A 24,286-nucleotide genomic window follows, 5' to 3' on the forward strand; every position below is an offset into this window, starting at 1 on the left:
GTTAGAAGACAGGAGCAGGGGAGGGAGAGGAGAGGGAGATCGTTCAGCCGAATGACCCTGACACAGAAGTAGAAGAAGGGGCGATTTGTCCCCAGGTCCCAATGAATATTCGCCAGAGGTCCAAAAACAGTTCTAGGGGTTCTGCCCTATCCATGCACCCACCTTGTCCGGACTGAACCCTTTCTGCACCAAGGTTCTCATTACGCCCTCTCGTCTAAGATGGAGCACATGGGCAGACCAGCACATTCATGGCTATCGTGACCACCCTTTCCCTCCTCCTCTCCCCCCTCCTCCTCCACCTTCACCCTCTCCCCTCCTCCTCTCCTCCCACCCCTCCTTCCCCTTCCCCACATTCTGCTCTCCCTCCCCCTCCCCTCTTCCCTCCCCCTCCCCTCCCCTATCCTCTCCTCTCCCCCTCCCCCATCTTCCCCTGCTCCTCCCTTGCCGTCTTCCCCCTTCCTCTATTCCAGGTGATCTTCAGCCGCTTATCTAGTCCGTCCGACGTTCGGGATCTCTTGTGTGCCGCTACTGGGCTTGTCAGGTCAGTCGGGCCGCTTGGCGCAGCGACTAACTCCCCGCTCCTTAGCCAGAGGACGGCACGTTCGGATCCATACGTTTTAGCACCGAGGTCCGTGCTGGGGGAGGAGTAGTGAGGAGGGAGGGCTACGGGAGGCGTGGTGTGGAAGAATCGCTGTGAGAGCGACGGCTAGAGGAGAGGGAGGGAGTTTTATGGAAAGCTGAGGGAGTCTGCCTCTCGTTCTCAGATCTTCTCTTCCTATCCAGAGGGGGCACGCTGTCCTTGCTTGACCACAAGGGGTCGCTGGTGACAATTGATCCTGAGATGCCACCGAATACCAGAAGGTAGGACTCGACGGTCAAGGGGCCCGGGATGTTTGGAAATATCCTTGGAATGAGGAGGTGATTGAGTAATGAGGACAGGTTTAGTAGAGATTTAATCCCAGAGACCTGGGTTCGATCCGACCCCTCACGCAACGTTCCCTCCCTCCTCACTGTCTGTTTGGAGTTTGTCAGTGGACTGTGGCTGGAGATTCACTGTGGAAAGAGTGTCTGTGGCTGTGGGAGGAGATTCAGTGGGTGAGGGGGGAAGTTGGTGATGGGGAGTGTCTGTGGTTTGTGGGAGGAGATTCAGTGGGTGGGGGGGGAGTTGGTAATGGGGAGTGGGGAGTGTCTGTAGGAGGAGATTCAGTGGGTGAGGGGGGAGTTGGTGATGGGGAGTGGGGAGTGTCTGTGGGCTGTGGGAGGAAATTCAGTGGGTGAGGGGGGAGTTGGTGATGGAGAGTGGGGATGTCTGCGGGAGGAGATTCAGTGGGTGAGGGGGTGTTGGTGATGGAGAGTGGGGAGTGTCTGTGGGAGGAGATTCAGTGGGTGAGGAGGGAGTTGGTGATGGGGAGTGGGGAGTGTCTGTGGGCTGTGGGAGAAGGGGGAGTTGGTGATGGAGAGTGGGGATGTCTGCGGGAGGAGATTCAGTGGGTGAGGGGGGAGTGTTCATCAAAGTGACAGATATTAATTATGAAATATTTGTTTTATAGTTCTCCATATAAGGTTATTGTTACATCATCAGGGCCCTCAGGTAAACAATTTTTAAATGTTAAATTCTTCCTTGGATCAGGCCTTCACTGGCCCAGATCAGCATTTTGCCCATCACTCTACCCCGTTGCTTCGAGGGCCATAGCCCTGGTTCAGAAACGTATACGCCACGGACAGGACAGCTCACCAACACCTCTACTTCCTCCGGCGGTTTCAGAAGTTCAACATGTCACTGTTGACATTGACGATCTCTATCAATGCGCCAAGGAAAGCTTCCTGTCCTGGTGCATCAGGGCTTAATACGGCAACTGCTCTGCCCATGACCGCAAGAAACAACAGAGTTGTGGACACAGCTGCGCACATCGCAGGCACCAACTTCCCTTCCAAGGACTCTGCTTACACTTCCCTCTGCCTTGGTAAAGCAGCCAGCATAATCAATGATCCCATCCATCCCCAGACATTCTCTCTCCTCCCCTCTCCCATCGGACAGAAGATACAAAAACCTGGAAGCATGTACCACCAGGCTCAAAGACAACTTCCACCTCACTGTCATAAGATTATTGAACAGCCCCCCAGTGCGATAAGATGGACACTCGACCTCACAATCTACCATGTACCTCGCTGTCTGCCTGACTGCGCTTCCCGGGTAATTGTAACAGCTACTGTTTTACCCTTGCACTATGTCGATGCACTGATGTGAGGAAACGATCTGTGTGGACAGGATGTGACATCACTGTACCTCGGGACTTGTGACAATAACAAGCTGATTTATTGATTTCACTCACAGACAGAGAGGTCCTACTACAGAAATTCTGCACTGATGTCACCGTCCAGCTCTCCAGGTACTGGATTCAGAACAGCGGAAAGTGGGAACGTGATTACCGGCGCGCTCTCTCCCCTTCATTGCTGACGTCCCCGCTGCCTTTGGTGGCCAGGCCCATAAGACCACAAGACATAGAATTCTGCTCCGCTATCCCCCATCATGGCTGATTTATTTTCCCTCTCAACTCCATGGACCTCAGGAGACTGGAGAGAGCAGATAGTCTGAGACTGTTTACCCCGGAGCAGTGGAAGCTGAGGGGGTGACCTGGTAGAGGTCTATAAGATTTGTGGGAAACAGATGTAGGGAAGACATTTTACCTTGCTAATGGATCCCCAAGCATGATAACATTGACTCCTGAACTCGCAATCTACCTCGTTGCGGTCCTTGTCTGCCTGCGCTGCACTTTCTCTGCCACTGTGACACTTTATTGTGCATTTTGTAATTGTTTCACCTTTTCATATTTTTTTTGGTATGGGTATCAAAAACAAGAGGATGGAGATGTAAAGTCCATCTGAGGTGTAATCACTTTCACACAGGAGGACATTAAAATTATTCTTACACAGAGAGGGGTTGGTTATCTAGAACGGGTTGTCAGAGAACATCTTTTTCTGTTCTGTGTGTTCTCCCTGAAACTCCCCTCATCCCTCACCACATCTTCAGGCGGTGTAGGTCTTTGACACAGAACAACATCCATCACAGTACGTATCAATGTTTTGCTGTTTGATGTGACAAATGAAGCTAAACTTTAATCTTAATCGTTTTCTACTCTCGCCCTTGATTTCTCAGAAAAATCGCTCTGTCCCCTCTCTCCTCACCGCCTCCCTCCCTCCCCCTTTGCAGGTACCTGAGGGTGGGCGAAATCGAGAGCGAGATTCGGAATAAGCTGGTTGTCTTGGAGAGACGGGTGGAGGGTGAGTGATGTTTGTCCACCCCTGCGCCCCCAACCATGGTCTCCAACCCCCTCCTCAGTGACTGGGGGGAGGGGGATCATGATATTTCCGCAGTAATTCCATACAGCTACCCCCTCCTCCCTCATCCTGCCCCTCCCTACTTATCCTCCTCCCTCTTGCTCTGCCTCTCTACCTCATTCTTTTCCCGTCCTTCTTTGAGAGACGCTCGAGCTCTCTCAACCCTTTCTCATAAGACATGCTCTCTAATCCAGCCAACATCCTGATACATCTCCTCTGCACCCTATCTGAAGTTTCCACATTCTTCTTATAAAGAAGTGACCGGAACTGAGCACAGTTCCCCAAGTGGGGTCTAACCAGAGTTTTACAGAGCAGCAACATTACTTCGCAGCTCTTGACCCCAACCCAATCCCCCCCACTGATGAAGGCCAACATATTATAAGCCTTCTTAAACCCACTCCCATGTTTCTAGTAAATCTCACCCCTTTCACCCCAAGCATCGAGTTCAGTTGTTCCAAACCTGGGGTCCATGGACCCCTCGGCAAAGGGTAGGGGTCCATAGCATAACAAAGGGTGGGAACCGCAGCTGTAGTTCTTGGTTCTCTTACCTTGGCGAAAAGATAGATCATAATTACAGGCCTCATGATTTTCTACTCCTCTATAATTTCTCCATTCAGTCTCCTGCGCTCAAAGGAATGAATTCCTATTCTGCCCAACCAGTTCCTTTAACTCAGGGCCTTGAGTCCCGGCAATATACCCATCAACGTCTGCCTTTTTCCCAGCTTAATGGTAGTTTTTCCTGAACGGGGTGACCAAAACTGTATACAATATTCAAAGTGCAGCCTCAACAACATTTGGTGCATCTGTAACATAGAAACATAGAAAACCTACAGCACAATACAGGCCCTTCGGCCCACGAAGTTGTGCCGAACATGTCCCTACCTTAGAAATTACTAGAATTCCCCATAGCCCTCTATTTTCCGAAGCTCAATGTATCTATATAAAGGTCTCTTAAAAGACCCTGTCCTATCTGCCTCCACCACCGTTGCCGGCAGCCCATTCCACGCACTCACCACTCTGAGTAAAAAACTTACCCCTGACATCTCCTCTCTACCTACCTATAAAGAGGAATAGATTGAGTGGTCAGCCAGCGCCTCTCCCCCAGGCACCACTGCTCAATACAAAAGGACATGGCTTTAAGGTAAGGGGTGGGAAGTTCAAGGGGGATATCAGAGAGTAGTTGGTGCGTGGAATGCACTGCCTGAGTCACTGGTGGAGGCAGATACACTAACGAAATTTAAGAGACTACTATACAGGTATATGGAGGAATTTAAAGCGGGGGGTTATATGGGAGGCAGGGTTTTAGGGTCGGCACAACATTGTGGGCTGTACGATGTTCTATATTCTACTCCCCAGCACCTTAAACCTGTGTCCTCTTGTGGCAACCATTTTAGCCCTGGGCAAAAGCCTCTGATTATCCACAAGATCAATGCCTCTCATCATCTTATACGCCTCTGTCAGGTCACCTCTCATCCTCCGTCGCTCCAAGGAGAGAAGGCCAAGTTCACTCAACCAGACGTGACGTCCAACTCCAGTACTCAGTGCCCTAACTGATGAAGGCCGGTGTTTAGAAGGAGATGGGTGAACTCACTGAAACTTCTCAGATCCTGAGGGGACAGGACAAGGGGGATATTTGCCCCAGTGGGATTGTCTCTCGATCGAGGGGACAGAGTTATCAGAACTGGCGGCGGGGGGGGGGGGGCGCTGGGGGTGTCATTTAATACTGTGATGGGTAGGGACCAGCACGTGTCATCAGAAACAGACATGACTGCGCCTCTGTTTTGTGGAATTTAATGCCATGGCTGGTGATGGATACCAAGTCATTGGGTATATTTAAAACAGAAGTTGATGGTTTCTTTGAGTCATAGACTCCTAGAACACTATAGCACAGAAACAGACACTTTGGCGCATCTAGTCTGTGCCGAACCACTAATCTGCCTCGTTTTATCGATCTGCACCTCGACCATAGCTCCCCATACACCTTCAACCCATGCGCCTGTCCAAATTTGTCTTAAACGTTGACGTCGGCCCGCACCCATCACTTTCACTGGCAGCTCATTCCACTCTCTCACCGCGCTCTGAGTGAAGAATATTCCCTTCATATTCTCCTTAAACATTTCACCTTTCACCCTAATCCATGTCCTCTAGTTGTAGTCTCACCTAACCTTGGTGTGATTCGCACATTTGCTGATCCAGTTTACCACATTATCATCAGATGATTGATTTATGTGACAGACAAACAATGGAGCCAGCACCGATCCCATGGCACACCACTAGTCACTGGCTTTGAGACAGAGAGGCAATCATCTACAACCACTCCCTGGCTTCTCCTGCAAATCCAATGTTTAATCCGATTTACAGCCTTGTCTTGAATACCAAGTGACTCACTAGTATATATTTCCCTGGCTTATTCTTGAAACATTTCTTAAAGAATAGAACAAAATTAACTATCCTCCAATCCTTGGGCATCTCACCTGTGGCTAAGGATGTTTTAAATATCTTTGTCAGAGGGTCGGAGGGAACACCTTGTCAAGCCCTGTGGATTTCTCCACCCAACCTGCCTTCAGACTCCTCCTGTGATCCGTACAGGACCAATGACCTCGCCTCTGCATTGCCTCACACCTATAGACTCTGTGTCCATCTCCTGAGGAAACAGAGATGGAAAACAAACATAAAAAAATCCATGTAAGATCGCTGCCGTCTCATTCGGCTCCACACAGAGATCACCACGCTGATCTTCCAGAGGACCAATTTTGCCCCTTGTTATCCGTTCACTCTTAACGTAGCTGTAAAATCCCTTCCGATTCTCCTTCAGCTTGTCTGCTCGAGCAACCTCATGTCTTCTTTTAGCCCTCCTGATTTCCTTCTTAAGTGTTCTCTTGCATTTCTTATACTCCTAAAACACCTCATTGTGCCTGCCTACTCCTGCACCTCCTTCTTTATCTCAACCAGGGCCTCAATATCTCTGAATACCCAGGTTCCATTAACCTGTTATCCTTGCCTTTTATCCTGACAGGCACATACAAGCTTTGTACTCATGAAAACTGAAGTCCTCTCTCCTACCAAGTACACCTTTCAAAGAAAGCAAAATCTATACAAGCCAGATCCTTTCTGGTACCATCAAAATGGGAGTTTTTCTGACCAGTAATGCCACCTGCTCCCCCACCCCGGCACCGCTCTGTCATGTCTCAAACAATGAAACCCCGGAATACTGAGCAGCCAGCCCTGCCCCCCACCACAACCAAATTTCAGTGATGGCTAAAATGTCATAAACTTCACTTGCTGATCCATGCTTTAATCTCTCCCTCCTTTCCTACAATACTCCTTGCATTGAAACATGCGCAGCTCAGAACCTCAGTCCCACCACGCTCAGCCTTTTGTAACAACACCTTTCTTCACAACACTTGCAATTAGTAATTTTGTGATTAGTAAAGGTGTTAAAGGTAACGGGGAGAAGGCAAGAGAATGGGGTTGAGAGGGATAATGAATCAGTCGTGATCGAATGGTGGATGGATCAACCCCGCACACCGACACTCTGGTTCGATCGCTCCCCGTGATTGTTGCCCTCCTCCGTGGGTGTCCTCAGCACAGGCTGATCCCAGGATCCCACGGACACGGAAGACCAGGCGGTTAATCGGGAATGGCTTGGATTCTGTTGCAGTGGAGAGCAGGAGGAGAGCCGAAATCGCCAAGTGTCAGGGGGAGATCGAGAGGCTGCGGGAAGAGCTTGCCAAGAGGTAGGAGGTAGACAAGAGGCCACCCTCCAACCGATCCATGTCCGCAGGGTGAATTCCTCTCTCTCATTGGGCCAGATCAGGATTTATTGTCTCCCTCTCGCCTCCCTCAAACGTGGAGCTGAGTCGCCCCTTCAAACAGCCACAGCCCACAGTACGGAGTGGGAGAGAGGGAGTCCTAGGGTTCAGGCCCAGCAACGGTGAAGGAATGGCCCACAGATTTCCGAGTGGGGGTATTGGGGAAATAGCTGTCCCCACAAACATAAAGCTGCCCTCATCCTTCTGGGCAGAAAGGGGTGCGGACGTAGATACTGTGCGAGTAGCCCGAGCGAGTAACAGCAGAGCGTTCTGTAGACACTGCACTCTGCAGCAATGGTAGAGGGTGAGGAGTGAGGGTGTTTAGGGTGGGTAGGTGGGGTGCTGAATGAACGGCCTGCCTTGTTCTGGGTGGCATTGCGCTCCTCCAGAGGTGCTGGACCACCGTGAGGCAGCAGGGTCCGAAAAAAAAATCTCCACAGTATTTTCTCAGCAACTCTGAGAAAACCCTGGAGATGAGGACCGAGATTGTCAGTGTTGGACAGAGGGAAGGGGACACACGGAGGGGTGGGGGGGAGCTGAGGCTCAGGGTGAGTGGATCCTAGTTGTCGAGTAGCGTTGTGAAGGGCCGTGGGATTGGGGTGAGGAATGAATGCTGAAAGCTGATCTCTCTGTCTCTCTCTCTCCCTCAGATCCCTCTGGATTCCTGACTCCCCATGTCCCCCTGCCAGCAGGAGGCTCACCCCTCGCCGTGACGTTCCCTCACATCCCAAGGTAAGAACCCCCCTGTCCCAATGTCTTCAGTCACTCCTCCTAGTCTGTGACCTTCTCCAGCACCTAGAACCCTCCTTGTCTCTGTAAACTCCTCCAACCCCTACACCCCTCCCCATCTCTACACCCCCTTCCAGACCCCACACACCTCCCAGTCTTTGTAACCCCTCCAGCTCCTATACCCCTCTCTGCTTCTGTGAAATACAATTCCTGCCAGCACACCCCTCACTGAGTGGGGAGCACTACACTGTGGAGGTGCTGTGAGGAGGGAGCGTGGGCTGTGGGCGGGGGAGTGAGGAGGGAGCACCACGCTGCAGGAGGGTCACTGAGGAGGGAACCTCATGCTTTCTCCAGACGAGACGTTAATCCAAGGCCCGGTCTGTGCATGTTAATGTCCCACAGCCACAAATGGGGAGTCTGGGATGGGTGGGGGAGTGAGTTTCTCCCCGGGGTTCCAGAATGCTGTTAATGAGATCTTACTGATTGGTGCTTCCGACTGCATAGACAAAGGTATGCGCTTCTGTGAAAAGGCACCAGGCCGGGGTGAGGGTGTGGTTTGGTGGGGCCGAGGTTTAAGACATGTGGCTTTGACGTGGAGATGTTGCACTCATGCACTGACCTCCTGTTCCTCTTTGTGCCTCCCCGCTCCCAGTACACCCTCTCTCCAGAGACCATCGAGGCACTGAAGAAGCCAACCTTTGACATCTGGCAGTGGGCTCCCAACGAGGTAATTTCAGAAGCGGAGCTTCTGAGCACAGCAAGAGTCCATCACCGGGCCATGAGGTGCAGTTCCTCATCGAGTCCCACCCCATGGGAGATTGCCTGTTTGAACACAATGTTATTGTACTTGGCCAGCTCTCTTTGGAATTGCTATTAGGTTGTTATTGTCACATGCTCGGAGATACAGTGAAAAGCTCGTGTTGCATATTGTTCATACAGATCAGATCACTACACAGTGCACTGAGCTAGATCAATGCAAAACAATAACAATGCAGAATAAAGTGTAGAAATTACCAAAAGAATGCAGTGCAGGTATACGATAAAGTGCAAGATCATAACAAGGTAGATTGTGAGGTCAAAAGTCCATCTTATCACATAAAAGGTCCGTTCTAGAGTCCAACAATCGTGAGATAGAAACTGTCCTTGAGCTTGGTGGTGTGTGATTTCAGGGTTTTGTACCTTCTGCCCGACGAAAGAGGAGATCTCCGGGGTGGGAAAGGCCTTTCATTATGCTGGCTGCTTTACTGAGGCAGTGGGAAGTGTAGAGTCCATGGAGGGGAGGCTGTTTTCCATGATGTACACAGCTCTCTGCAGTTTCTTGTCATCACGGGCAGAGCAGTTGTCGTACCAAGCCGCCATGCATCCAAACAGTATGATTGCTGTCGTGTGTCGATGAGAATTGGTGAGGGTCGATGGAGACATGCCAAATGTCTTAAACCTCCTGAGGAAGTAGAGGCATTGGTGAGCTTTCTTGGCCATGGGGACAAACTATTAGTGATATTCGCTCCTGGGAACTTGAATCTCTAAGCCTTTCTGCCTCAGCACTGTTAATGTAAACAGGGGACCATCCCCCACCGTCACCTTCCTGAAATCAATGACCGGCCCTTTTGTTTTGTTGACATTGAGGGAAATATTGTCACAACGCCGTATTACTGAGCCATTGGAGATCATTGTAGGTCCCAATGGAAGGGTCATCCTTGTCCCTGCGCTCTCCCAATTGGTTCACTGGTAGACTCTTCCTTTCTCTGTGATTCGATGACCTTTAGTCAATCATTCCAATGCTTCCATTTTCCTGTCAGAACATTCAAAGGCAATGGGATTTCAAAATGTTGCATACAACCTGTCACCTCCTCCCTCCCTCAGTCTCTCAAATGTCCACAGCCGGTCAGCTCCTCTCTCCCTCAGTCTCTCAAATGTACACAGACGGTCATCTCTCTTCCCCAGTCTTTCAAAAGTACAAACCTGTCACCTCCCTCTCCCAGTCTTTTAAATGTACTCAGCGGGTCACCCCTCTCCCCCAGTCTCTCAATGCAACCCATGTCACCTCTGTTCTCTCCCCAGTCTCTCAAATGCACACAATCTCTCTCCCCAGTCACTCAATCCTATCTTTCTCCACCCATCTCCCCGCTCACTCTTTCTTCAGTTTCTCTCTAACTCCTTCTCTTTCTGTTTTTTAATTCCATTGTGCTTTTTATCTCCTTAACCCGAATTTGCTCACTCACTGCAACTCTTTCTCTCCCTGCTCTCCCTCCCTCTCTGTCTATTGCTTAATTTGCTTGCTCACTTTCACCATAATATTCATCACCTCTCTTTATTTCCTTTCTCTTTCTTCTCATTTCAATTTAATTCTCTCTCCATTCTCTCATTCCTTTTATCTCATTCTCTCTCATTTCTCAGCTTTGCTGCATTCTCTCTTGCTATCTATCTCTCATGTTCCCTCTCTCCCTCTCTCATTTAAATCCTCAGATCTGCTCTCACACCATTCTTCCCCACCTCCTTTCAAACAGAGAGTCCCAGATCACGACAGCTTAACCCAGGAAATGTCCGCTCCACCCCCGGTGGGTTATGTTGGGGATGAAGAGGACTGGCGAGAAGAGGGAAGACTGGGGGTGGGATGGGGGTCTGAATTTGGATGTGTTTCTGCTCTCCCCACAGATGCTGAGTTGTATCGAGTACATGTTCCACAGTCTGGGCTTGGTCCACCAGTTTAACATCAATGCCATCACTCTGAAGCGATGGCTGGTAGGTACCCTTTCCTCATCCACCTCTCCCAGTAACCATTCATCCACAAGATCTCCATTCCAAACCCTTCCAGTCTACCTGTCTAATGGCCTCCCTCTGTCTGCTACAACTCCCTCATCTCACTCCTCATCTCTCAACTTTCTTCTGAATCATCCATCTCTCCCTCTCTCATTTTCCCATCCATCTCTCTGTGAAAGAGTTGAGGGGTGGAGGCAGGAATCTCAATTATTATGTATCTCTCTCCTCTTCTCTAATCTCTCTTTATTTTTTCCTCTAATGCCTCTCCCTCTATTTTCTTTCTTTCTTCTTCCCCACCTCTTCATCCGCATCATTCCCCTTACCCTTCCAGAGTTACAGAGATGGGATGGCAATGCGTGCCGAAGGGGGTCACAGAGATGGGAAGGGGTGCAGATGCTGGCGGGGGTGATAGAGATGGAGGAGGGGTAAAGGGGCTGAAGGAGGTTACAGGGACATGAGATGGGGAGGGGTTAATGGGTTCTGTTCGAAGAGGCTGAACCCAATGAGGGAACAGAGGGATCCCTGATGGCCCTCAGCCCCTAATGGAGGGATTGGTCAAGTGTGAGGCCAGAGCACCAGCAGGAACCCGATGGACCGAAGTGTCTGTAACTATCTGCATCCTCTCTCTGTGCCACAGCTGAGCGTCCAGGAGAACTACAGGCAGAATCCGTTCCACAACTTCCGTCACTCCTTCTGCGTAACCCAGATGATGCATGGCATGATCCAACTGTGTGAGCTGCAGGTGGGTGCATGGGAGCAAGTTCTGACCATCCCGTCCGTACTAGTCCTCTGTAACGATCACTACAGTCAGGTTCACTCCCCACCGCACCCTCATCATTGCCCCTCCCACCACCCTCTCCTCAACACCCTCCCACAACATTCTGTCCTCACTCTCCCTCCCACAGCACTCCCTCCTCACGCTCCCCCCTGATTTGGAGGTGTTCGAGAAGATGGTGAGGGGAGGGAGCCCCAGTTGGGTGAAGTGTTGTGGTGGGGAAGGGGGAGGTGTGAGCCCAGACATACACTGACCCCATCCTTCTCCCTTGTGATCGCAGGCCCGGCTGAAACCCATCGAGATCTTGATCCTGATGACCTCCGCTGTCTGCCACGACCTGGACCACCCCGGACTCAACAACACGTGAGTCTGAGTGCCCAGCCCCTGGGGGTCACTCCATGTTGTAATTCCCGCTCCAACATTGGCCTTGATCCTGATTCCCCACCCCCCACCTCCCAACAACAGCTCCAGTGAGTTCACCAAAAGCTCCTCAAACATTAACCTTTCATTCTCGAAATCATTGTCATAAACCTCTCCAATGGCATCTTATCCTTCCTCAGCTAAACGGCACAAAACTGCTCACAATGCACCAAGTGCAGCCTGACCATGTTTTATAAAACCTCAGCATTACCTCCTTGCTTTTATAAACTAGTTCTCTGAAAATGAATACTATCATTCCAATTGCCTTCCTTACTTCCGACTCAACCTGCAAGTTAACCTTTACAGAATCCTCACAAGGATTACCAAGTCCCTTTGCAACTCCAATTTCTGAATTCGTTCCCAATTTCGAAATTCATCTTTACCTATATTTCTTCTACAAAAATATACAGTGTGGCTGTACACAATGCTACACTCTTCCATCTGCCATTTCTTTGCCCATTCTCCTAATCTGTCTAAGTCCTTCTGCCGACATCCTGCTTCCTCAACAATACATACTCCTCCACCGATCTTCGTACAGTCTACAAACATTGTCACAAAGCCATCAATTCCGTCATCCAATAATTGACACTTAACGTGATGCCAAGCTCACTGCGGAGGAGAGATGACCACTGATGACTGTCCCCGCTCTCAGTCTAAGGGTTGGACTCTTGCCTCCCACTACCCCACACCTCCCCCAAATAGATACCAGGTCAATGCTCAGACCGACCTCGCACGTCGCTACGGCAACCACTCCCCCCTGGAACAGCACCACTGCGCCGTGGCCTTCCAGATACTCTCAGATCCCAACTGTAACATCTTCGCTGGCACAGAGACGGGAGTCTCGGAGGAGATCCGGAAGGTGAGACATTCTGCAGAGGTTGGCGGGGTAGGGGAGGAGAGGTGGCGAGACTGAGGGAGGGTAATGTGGGGGAGGGGCCACAAGAGAAGTGGGAAAAAGCTCACCGAAGATTCAGGGGTGGGAAACTCTCAGGAGGGGGGTGGAAGGAGGTACGGATGATCGAACATCTTCCAGATTTCCACAAACATCGCAGGATATTTTAGAGTGACTGATCGTTCAAAGGTACTGAAATAGCCCAGACACTGATCACCAACAGGCCGTAGACAAGGAAGAACCAGACAAGTCTTGGTACAGAAATTGGTCTGACAAGGTAGCAATGGTACAGGAGTTGGGACATAATGTTACAGCTGTACAAGACATTGGTGAGATCACACTTGGAGTTTTGTGTGCATTTCTGGTCGTCCAGCTATAGGAAGGATATCATGAAGCTGGAGAGAGTGAAGGGAAGATTCACGAGGATATCACCAGGTCTGCATTCTGAAGATGTCCGTGATGGTGGGGAGGGTTGTGTCTGTGATGGTGTGGAGGGTTGTGTCCATGATGGTGGGGAGCGTTGTGCCCGTGACGGTGGGGAGCGTTGTGCCCGTGACGGATCTGCCTGAGTCTACGACCCTCTGCAGCCTCTTGTGATCCCGTGTATTGGAGCCTCCACACCGGGTGGCAATGCAACCAGTCAGAATGCTCTGTTACAGGGAGAGTTGGTGGGTGGGAGGGGGGCGGTAAGCCACGTGTCTGTATACAGGAGGGGCTCTGACCTTCTCCCTTTCCCCCCAGGGGATGACGGAGCTGATCTTGGCCACAGACATGGCGAGGCACGGGAACATCATGGATGTGTTTGCACAATGCCTCGACGTATTCGACTACCAGAACCAGGAACACGTCCGACTGGTCAGTAATGAGACCCCAGGGGACTCTGGACATCAGGATCTAAACAGCTGAAGGCAGAGAGAAGGGAGGCACAAAGACAGCGAGGGGTGTAGGGGTCGGAGGGGCTCATAAAGATGGGATGGGTATAGGAATTGGAGGGTGGAAGGAGTGGCAGAGATGGAAAGGTGTGTAGGGGTTAGAGGGCTGACAGAGATGGGAAGTGTGTTGGAACTGGAAGGAATCACAGAGTGTAGGGTGTAAGGGAGGAAGTGGGTCACAGACACGGGGAGGTGTGTGGAATCCAGCGGCAGGGAGGGGGAGTGACACAGAGACAGGGAATGTAGGGGGCTGAGGGGGTGATAGAGATGGGGATACACACTCAATGTTCTTGTTAATTGGAATTGGTTTATTATTGTCATATACAGTGATACAGTGAAAAGTACACTGTTCATACAGACAGGTCATTACACAGTGATTTCAGCTAGAATGAGGTCAAACAATAACTGAATGCAGAATCAGGTGTAACAGCTACAAGGAGAGTGCAGTGCGGGTGGACAATAAGCTGCGAGGCCGAGACCTGGATTGTGAGGTCAAGTCCTTTAATGGCACAAGAGATCTATTGAAGAGTCTGATCACAGAAGGGTGGAATCTGTTTGAGCCTGGTGGTACGTGTCTTCCGAGGACGTTTTACCTTCCCCAGGGGGGTGGCGGGAAGGTTTGATGATGAGGGACTGTCTGGGGCCAGGCATCACTGTGTTAACAAGTTGAGTAGAGGGGTGGGAATCGGCTACCCACGACTTGTCGACTTCCTCCTTCTCTGCAGCTCACTGACACCCTCGCCCTTCCTGTCCACAGCTGGAACAAGTACTGATCAAATTCTGTGACACCTCCAACGAGATGTGTCCCACCCAGGTCTCTGAGCCCTGGCTCGACTGTTTGTTACAGGAGTGCTTCATGCAGGTGGGTGGTGGCGGGGAAGTGTCATGGGTGGAAGGAGTGAGGCAGGAGCATCTCGCTGTGAGGAGAGAGTGTCGCACTAAGTGAAGGACAGTAGGGTGGGGGGAGCGCTGGGGGAGGAGCGGTGAGGAGGGAGCGCTGTGGGGGGGGGGCAATGAGAATGAAGTGCCTTGCTGTGGGAGGGGGAATGAGGAGGGAGCAATGAGGAGGGAATGCTGTGGGAGGAGCGCTGAGAAGGGAAGGAATGCCTCACGGTCAGGAGAGGTTCCGGTCTCTGTCAATCCTGATGCAGTTGGACCTGTTCCCAGGGAGACCGGGAGAAGTCTGAGGGTTTACCAGTGTCGCCCTTCATGGACCGGGACCGGGTGTGGAAATCTCACACACAGAGCGCATTCTTCACTTCCACCCTCATGCCCATGTTCGAGTCCTTGACCAAGGTAACAGGGCTGAGAGTCGGGCGGGGGGGGGGGAATTCACTGGGGGAGGGAACAAGTAATAGGGCTCATACTGAGTGGGGAGGGGGAAGGGACCAGGTCTTCACCCTCTCTTCATCCCATCCCCTGCTGCTCTCACTCTTCCCTCTTGAAGGTCAATCTCTTGAAGATGTACTCAGTGGTGGGGACGGTTATGCCGTGGTGGAGAGGAGCTGGCTCAGATTACAGCCCTCTGCCGCCTCTTGTGATCCACCAGAACAGGTTGTGATGCAGCCAGTCAGAATGTTCTCTACCACACATCTATTTAAAAAATTGCTGTTTATTTGGTGAGATAACAAATCTCTTCAAAATCTGAACGCTGACATTGCCTTCCAGATAAGAATATAGACCCCTCAGGCCCCAACACCCCTCCCCATCTCCATGATCCCCCTCTGGCCCCTACATCCCCTCCCATCTCGGTGACACCCCTCTGGGCCCCACACCCCTCCCCGTTTCCATGAACCACCAATCGCCGCTACACTCCTCCCCATATCCGTAACCCCGAGCTCGAATTCCTGGCAATATTATCAGGAGATACCTTGTGATTGCGATAGGATGACCGGGAATGCCAACAGAGGGGAACGTTAGTCAGAATCTGCTCCCAGGATGTGATGAGACATTGTCTGCTCTCTTCCAGCTCTTCCCCCAGCTGGAGGAGGAGATGCTGCATCCCCTCAGGCTGGCGAGGGATCGTTACCAGCAGCTCGGAGAGGGGGAGATGGCGAGACTGGAGGTGCCATCGGAGCCCACCATGGCATCTGTCTCCATCTGACGGGACAGCGGGATTTTTGTCTCTTGGGGGTGGGGTTGGGTTTGAGGTTTGGCAAAGGGGGCGGGATAGAGATGGGCAGAGCACACACACTCTCTCTGTCACTCTCTCTCTCACACACACACTCACACTCTCAGGGCTCTGTGTTGTATAGACTAACTCTTTCCAGATCGTTTTGAACATCAACACTAACCAATCTCCCACAATTTAACAAATACTTTGCTTCTCTGTTCTGTTGTTTAGTGGATGTCTCCAAACATCTCCACATTATAATTTCTCACCCATGTTCGCATCCACTGTCAGCATGCCCTTCCCTCTCATAGCTCTTAATGTCCTCCCTTCCCCCTCCCTCCCCCAACGGCACTGGAGTGTCGTGTTTAGCACAAGGCTTTACAGTGCCAGTGACCTGAGTTCAATTCCCAGGTCTGTCTCTGAGGAGTTTGCATGTTCTCCCCATGAACGTGTGGGTTTCCTCCGGTTTCCTCCCGCAGTCCAAAGACCTGCCGCTTGGTAGGTGAATCGCTGGTTGTAAATTGTCCTGTGATTAGTCTAGGGTTAAATCGGGGATTGCTGGGTGGTGTGGCTTTAAGGGCCAGAAGGGCCTATTCCGTGCTGTGTCTCAATAAGTCAATAAAAGATCCCGATCTCAGCCAGTCTAATCAGGTCAGCAACCTGTGAGCAGTCCTGATCATGAATTACCGTAAATATCCTGAATAATTTGCACCAGATATTGAAAATACGTTGTGAACACACATAACCCAGTATCATAAACATCAGTGACAAGCCTCACTGGCTACCGTATTGCTAATCAGCCTCAGATATGGTAAATATTGCAAACCACTGTCTCTGAAAACTGTAAACACTGAACCAGCCCCTCTGAATACCGTAAATGTTATGAACCAAAGTCCGAAGTTGCAGGTAAATTTATTAACATGGTGCATGTTACCACATAGTACCTTGAGATTCATTTCTTTGCAGGCATTACGGAAAAAGAGAAATACCATAGAGTTTACAAAATGCTACTATTTGTGGAGACTGCAAACAACCAAGGTGCAAAAGAAGACAAACTGTGCAAATAAAAAATAATACTGACAAAAGGAGTTGTAAAGAGTCCTTGAAAGTGAGTCTGCAGCTCATAGAATCAGTTCAGTGTGGAGGAGAGTGAAGTTATCCACGCTGGTTCAGGAGCTGATGGTTGTGGGGGATTAACTCTTCCTGAACTTGGTGGTGTGGGATCTGACCAGTCTGACTGTCAAAATATTATGGACCTTCTGCACCAGCTACTGTAAAGATTATGAACACAACACTATACATACTGAGCACATGCTATACGAAATGTAAATATCAGAAGAGAAATGCACTGTACCATAAATATTGTGAACAAGCTGCAGTGATAAAGGGTTTAAGAGAGTGCTGGTGAACACAGAGACAACTTGCTGGCTAGAAACTACTGATTATTTTATTAATCACACTTTTTCTCTATGAGGATCACTGTAAACAATAGCTTATAACTTTCATTTCACAGCTGAGCATCTGAACTACCTGTATGATCTAGCATTTTTGCGGTGTGAACTGAGATTAGAAGGTGCAGCACACTTGTGACGTGGTGAATTGAGGTGGCAGGGCCCAGGCCCAAGGGGGAGGCGGGGATCGAGTTGATGTTCACTAATTTAAGTGCTGGGCCAGATGGGAAAGGTCGGGTACGGGCCAGACGGGAAAGGTTGGGTACGGACCATATTGAGGCAACAGGTGCTGGGCCCAAGAGCATATCAAAGCGGCACGGCCCAGGTCAAAGTTCGACTAGGACTGGTTTCATGGCTGTGGACTCACTTCTGGATGACATTTGCTTAATTTTATTGTTTGCACAATTAGTGTTTTTGTTCTGCACATTGGAAAAAGACCGTCAAACACCCAATGGGTTCCATTGGGTTTCTTTGTTTTGCGGCTGCCTGTAAGGAGAAAAATCTCAGGGTTGTATATAGTACACCTACCTTGATAATAAATGTACTTTGAACTGTAACCTGCAAACAATGTGAAGACAGAGCACCAAGTAACATAAATACTGTGAACACACTCTACCGGATGCAGATATGTTTTGGCATAAATACTGTGAATACCAGTACCATAATGTACTCTCACTGGCCACTTTATTAGGTACTCCTGTACACCTGCTCATTAATGCAAATATCTAATCAGTCAATCATGTGGCAGCAACTCAATGCATAAAAGCATGCAGACATGGTCAAGAGGTTCAGGTGTCGCTCAGACCAAATATCAGAGTGGGAAAGAAATGTGATCTAAGTGATTTTGACAATGGAGTGATTGTTGGTGCCAGAAGGGGTGGTTTGAGTATCTCAAAAACTGCTCATCTCCTCAGATTTACATGCACAACAGTCTCTAGAGTTTACAGAGAATGGTGTGAAAAATAAAACAGAGAAAAATAATCATCCAGTGAGTGGCATTTCTGTGGGTGAAATGAGAGAGGTCAGAGGAGAATGGCCAGGCTGGTTCAAGCTGACATGAAGGTGACAGTAACTCAGGTAAACGTGTGTTGCAACAGTAGTTTGCAGAAAAGCCTCCCTGAACACACAGCACCAGAGCACCACGAAACATCACCTCGTGACCACTTTATTATGCAAAGGAGGAACCTAATAAAGTGGTCTCTGAGCATTGATACCATAGTTATGGTACTGGTGTAATACTAAATATCATAATGGTGACCCAGCTTACCGAATACCATAAATATTGCGAACTCACTGCAGGAAGTACCATAAAGATTGAGAAACAACCTCACAGAATACTGTCAAGGTTCTAAACACACAGCAATACACCACGAATATTGCAACGAGCCACACCGTGTCCTCTCAGACTGAATTCTGCAAATATTGTGGACACAGAGGGCTCTTCGTTGTAAATATCATAATGGAAGAACACGAAAAAGCGGAAGCACTGATGATGTCAGACCAAACGCTATAAATATTATGAACTGGGTCACATAAATATTATGAAGGTGTTGCCGTTGAGAAGTTACAGTGGCTACCGTAAATATTAGGAACACGGGGCACCAAATGCTGTAATTATTGACTGGGTCAATCGCAGCGCTACTGTAACGTGAGCGTCAATACCGTAAACATTATAAACATCCCGCGCTTAAGCTGATCACTATTGGGATGGCACATTGAGTACAGTGAAGTTGTACCGTGGTTAAACTGGAAAGAATACAGAGAAGATTTATCGAGCCATTGCCAGGATTGGCGCGGCTGAGTTACAGGAAGAGGTTGGCCAGGCTGGGTTTTTATTCCTTGGAACGGGGGAGAGGGTGCGGCGAATATATAGAAGTGTTCAAAATGATGATAGGCATCGATAAGGTGGGCCGTAACTGGGACGATCGAAAGCTAAAGGGCACGGGTTTAGGGTAAGAGAGGAAACATTTAAAGGGGACTTGAGGAGCAAGTTCTTCACACAGAGAGGATAGTGAGTAACTGGAACGAGCTGCCAGAGGAAGTGGTTGAGACAGGAACATTAGTATCATTTATGAAGCGCTTGGATAGGTATGTAGAGGAACACAGGTTGGGGAATTTTGGCCGAATGGAGGAAATCGTGATTAGCTGGTGGGCACTGTGGTCGCCATGTATTGGTGGGGCCGAAGGTCCTGGAGCCGGGCTGTATCGCTGTGACTCCTCCTGACTCTGTCCAATCCTATCTCTCTTTTACTACTGCTATACAGCTCCACCCTTCGTTTCAGATTCCTGCATTTTAACCTCCACTGATGTCTGGCTGGTGGCTCAGTAGTTCACTGTTGTTCTGCAAAGGAACAAGCCCTTCGGCCCATCATGTTAATGCCGACCATGATACCAAACGACCAATTCCCGCGCATGGACCTTATCGCTGCAGTCCCTGGGTGTTCACTTGTCTCCCTGTGGATACAGTTCTGAGTGCTGTAAATATCTGGAACACTCAGCACTGAGTATCATAAATATTAGAGACACAGGACATCAAGGAATGTAATTATTATTTTTTAACTATCTCGAGGAGCTGCTCCTCAGGTACTGGCTGCACACCGGCCCGAGGCTCCTCAACTTCGGTCACCCGGTGACACCAGGTGGGGATAATGGCCCTAGTGCGGAGTGAGAAACACTGAAGCAGGTCGATAGTTCACAGACTTTAATGCGAACAGTGTTAAAGGAAAAAGAAAACGATAAACGCCAGGCCAAACAGGGCCATTAACTAAAACTCTCAAACGGAAAATGAAGCTTACACTGCAACTGAAAAGAGCAACTAAGAATAAAACGGATACCGCTCGTCTTCAGAGCCAGTTGACTCGACAGTCCAATTTCTCAGGCAAGGCAGATTGCAATCAGGCAGCGAAGCGTTGTTGTGTCCAAGTCTCAACAAATACTACAACGGAATGAATGGAGCTAAATCCGATCTCAATGAAATAACAATTAGCTGACACGTGCTTATTCACAAGCGCAATTGCCGTGTCTTCTGCGCTGCCGAATCCGTGGTTGTGACATCCGGTGCAGTGGGTGGGGATGGGTCAGATTGGTCATCTCCTGGTCAGCTTGCTCCTGGGCTTGGCGAGGTGGCTATTCACAGGTCTGGCAGCAGATGGTCGAGGGTCCTGCCCGAGCCAACTACCGACCCCTCTTTTGGGGTTGCCATCTGTACCAGGATGTCCCTGAGCAAGCAGCATGTGGTATCGATGGGATCAGTGGAGGATTTCTTGGAATGATGCAATAGAAATGACTGAGATTGATCTAAACAGTGAAAATCATGGAATAATTAGTACTGTAACAAAGTGACACTGTAATTACTGAAGATCCCTCCTTTGGAAACAGGTAAAATGGAGAAGAATGAATTGTCATTATGCTGAACATAGATTCACATGGAACAGAAGCAAACCCTTTGGCTCGACGAGCCCATGCCGGTCAAGATATCCATCTCATCTAGTCCCATTTGCCCACAGTTGGTCTATTTCCATCTGAAATGCTGTTAATGTACCTGTGTCAACCACTTCCTCTGGTAATTTGTTTCATGTACAGGCCATACCCTGGGTGAAAATAGCCATTTCAGGTTTCTGTTAGATCTCTTCACTCTCACCTTCAACCTCAATAAGATCACTCGTCATTCACCGCTGCTTGGGGGAATGAATTCCCAGCCTGTTCGACCTCTCCTTATAACTCAGTCCCTCATCTCTCATACAGTGAGTTTTGGACTGTGTTCATCGTTGATACAAATGACGCTTTTCACTGCAGGTTTCAATGTGTCGATGTACGTATGCCAAATAAAACTAAACTTTGCTTTCTGTAATCACAAAATCACAATTCCTGTGCCCACTGCCCTGACTGATGAAGGCCGGCATGCCAAATCCCTTCTTCACCATCCAGTCTGCACAGTCATCACATTCAGGGAACAATGTACCTGTATTTCCACATCCAGCTTCCCGGAGCCCGACCGTTCACTGACCTCATTTGATTTCTCAAATTGTAACACCTTACTCTTATCCAAATTAAACTCCATTTGCCATTTGTCAGCCTAATTATCCAACTGATCAAGATCCCCCTGTAAATCCTGACATCTTCTTCACTGTCGACTTCACCACCTCTTTAAGTGTCATCTGCAAACTTCTTCACCATATCTTGCACGTTCTCATCCAAACTGTTGACGTACAGTACTGTGCAAAAGTCTTAGGCACATGTTAAATGAAGTAAAACAAAGATGTTTTCAAAAATAATAAAATGAAACGTTTCTAAATATCAAAAATTACTATAAAGAGCAGTAAACCAATCAGTATTTCACGTGACCACAGTTTGCTTTTAAAACTGCTCCAACTCTCTTGGGTACAGTGTCATGCAGTTTTATCAGAAAATCAGCAGGTTGGTTGTTCTTAGCATCTTGGAGAACTTGCCACAGTTCTTCTGCAGACTTTGGCTGTCTCACTTCCTTCTGTCTGTTCAGAAAATCTTTAACATACCCGATGTTGAGATCAAAGTTTTGTGCAGGCCATAGCATCTGAAACCATACAAAAAGTCTCGGTGCCTAAGACTTTTGCACAGTACTGTAGACAACAAATAACAAGTGTGCCAGCACTGAGCTCTGGGGAGAACCATTAGTCACAAGTCTCTGGTCTGATACACAACCATCCATCATCACTCTGCTTCCCACCATTGAGCAATTCACCAACTCTCTCTAAGTACATAGCTTCAAGTACCACAAATCCTGTAACGACAAAGACAGGATACCTTGAATATTGGAAAATGCTACAGAATACTGTGAATATCGGAGACATTTATAGTAAGACTGTAAGGATTGTAAGACTCTGTTGGTCTTTAACAGTACAGTCTTTTGCAAAATTCAAAAATGAGAGTTGCAAAGGGACTTGTAAGTCCTTGTGCAGGTTAGCCTGAAAGTTAATTTGCAGGTTGAGTTGGCGGTAAGGAAGGCAAGTGCAATGTTAGCATTCATTTCAAGAGGACTAGAATATACAAGCATAGATGTAATGCTGAAGCTTTATAAGACATCGGTCAGACTGCATTTGGAACATTGTGAGCAGTTTTGGGTCCTGTATCTAAGAAACGATTTGCTGGTATTTGAGATGGTCCAGAGGAATTACAAAAGAATGATCCTGGGCACGAAAGGGTTAATGTACAAGAGGGATTTGATCTTTTTAGGCCTGTACTCACTCGAGTTTAAGAGAATGCTGCTGGGTTAGGGTTGTGTGGGATCTCCTTGAAACCTCCTGGATACTGAAAGGCCTAGAGAGGCCCGAGACAGAGGAGACGTGGAGAGGATGTTTCCAATAGTAGGAGAGTCCAGGACCAGAGGGCTTGGCATCAGAACCTAAGAAAGTCCCTGTAAAATAGACATTTCTTTAATTTCTTTAGCCAGAGGTTTGTTAATTGGTGGAATTGATTGACTGGGGAAGGGAAGTCACCGGGTATATGTAAGGCAGAATTTGAAAGGTTCCTGATTGGTAAGGGTGGGTTAAGCTCATGGAGAGAGGGCAAGAGAATGGGGTCAAGAAAAATCAGCCATGACTGAACAGCTTTAGATGGACTGAATGGCTTCATTCTTCTCCTACATCTTCTGGTCTTTAATTTGTGCAGAATCGTCCAACACAGAATGTGTTGAGGCTATGCCCTTCTGCCCATCATATGAATGCTGATCATCAGCTCACAGAATACAAAGGGATCCTGAAGTCCAGGTCCACAGTGGCTACACAGAGCTGAAAGTATCTACTGTTCTCCAACTTCCGGTAATTCCCTTCCCCTCCCTTCCCCTATCCCTGTGTAATTCTGCCCCCTTCCCCAGCAGCCTACCACCTCCCTATTGGTTCCACCTCCTTCTACTACCCATTGTGTTTTCCCCTATTCTTTCTTCACCTTTCCTGCCTATCACCTCCCTGCCTCCCTTCCCCCACCCCTTTATCTTTCCCTTACTGGTTTTTCACCTGGAACCTACCAGCCTTCTCCTTCCCACCCTCCCCCCACCTTCTTTATAGGGCCTCTGCCCCTTCCCTCTACAGTCCTGATGAAGGGTTCCAGCCCAAAACATCGACCGATCTTTTCCACGGATGCTGCCCGACCTGCTGAGTTCCTCCAGCATGTTGTCAGTATCTATTGTTTTTTTTTACACAGAGAGTGGTGGGTGCCTGGAGTCTGCTGCCAGGGGTGGTGCTGGAGTCAGATACAACAGAGCTGTTTAAGAAGCTCTTAGATAGCCAAGCACAGGGAATGGAGGGAAGTGGACATTGTGGGATTTGTTTAGTTAAATCCAAGTAAATCCTACTAATGATAGTCTTGAGTCATTTATCCCCTTCAGCTTGTCGTCTGATAGCATTTGTTACATTAATAGTCAGAAGATCCATTTTATTTAAATGGAAAGATTCTAATCCCCCTACTACATTTCAATGGCTTTCCCAAACTTTAACATAATTACACTTGGAAAAAATTAGGAGTGGTACGACTGATCCTTCAGTTAAATTTGAAGAAACATGGAGGCCATTTATTCAACACACACAGAAGTCCTGACAAAGGGTCTCAGCCCGAAACGTCGACTGTACCTCTTCCTAGAGATGCTGACTGGCCTGCTGCGTTCACCAGCAACTTTTATGTGTGTTGCTTGAAATTCCAGCATCTGCAGATTTCCTCGTGTTTCAGGCCATTTATTCAACATTTTCATATGATGTAAGCTGACCTTTTCGGAATCCTTTTTAATAATTTTTTGTTCGTGTATAGAGGAGCAGAGTTAATGACAAATAATGATCTTAACCGATGAAATATGGCAGGCCAGTCTTTGTTTTGTTTTGTTTTGTTTTTTTTTAGTGTGGGGGGTAAAAACTTTTTTTGGAAATTTTTTCATGTTCATTTATTAAGAGATTGGGAGGTTTAAATTAAATATGTTACTCGGAGTCTGTGTCTGTATACGTTAACCGTTATTAATGTAATCCCGATCTCTTTGTATTATTATCATTGTTATGTTTATCAATTTGAAACTCAATAAAAAAAATTGTAAAAGGAAGTC

The 24,286-nt window shown here is 48.6% G+C and overlaps 1 protein-coding gene across 1 annotated transcript; it reads left to right on the forward strand.

Annotated features, from left to right (window-relative positions):
• The first annotated feature begins 1,867 nt into the window (after positions 1 to 1,867).
• On the forward strand, positions 1,868 to 15,770 carry LOC140193841 (high affinity cGMP-specific 3',5'-cyclic phosphodiesterase 9A-like). Its single transcript, XM_072250997.1, has 14 exons — positions 1,868 to 1,964; positions 2,336 to 2,390; positions 3,212 to 3,282; positions 7,001 to 7,076; positions 7,802 to 7,883; positions 8,533 to 8,607; positions 10,536 to 10,622; positions 11,278 to 11,382; positions 11,696 to 11,778; positions 12,538 to 12,694; positions 13,469 to 13,582; positions 14,417 to 14,521; positions 14,827 to 14,955; positions 15,629 to 15,770. Exons 1-14 carry the CDS (start codon positions 1,868 to 1,870, stop codon positions 15,761 to 15,763), a joined length of 1,371 nt encoding a protein of 456 aa, XP_072107098.1. The 3' UTR covers positions 15,764 to 15,770.
• The last annotated feature ends 8,516 nt before the right edge of the window (positions 15,771 to 24,286 follow it).

Source organism: Mobula birostris, unplaced genomic scaffold, assembly GCF_030028105.1.
Source record: "Mobula birostris isolate sMobBir1 unplaced genomic scaffold, sMobBir1.hap1 scaffold_913, whole genome shotgun sequence".
Classification (NCBI taxonomy): domain Eukaryota; kingdom Metazoa; phylum Chordata; class Chondrichthyes; order Myliobatiformes; family Myliobatidae; genus Mobula; species Mobula birostris.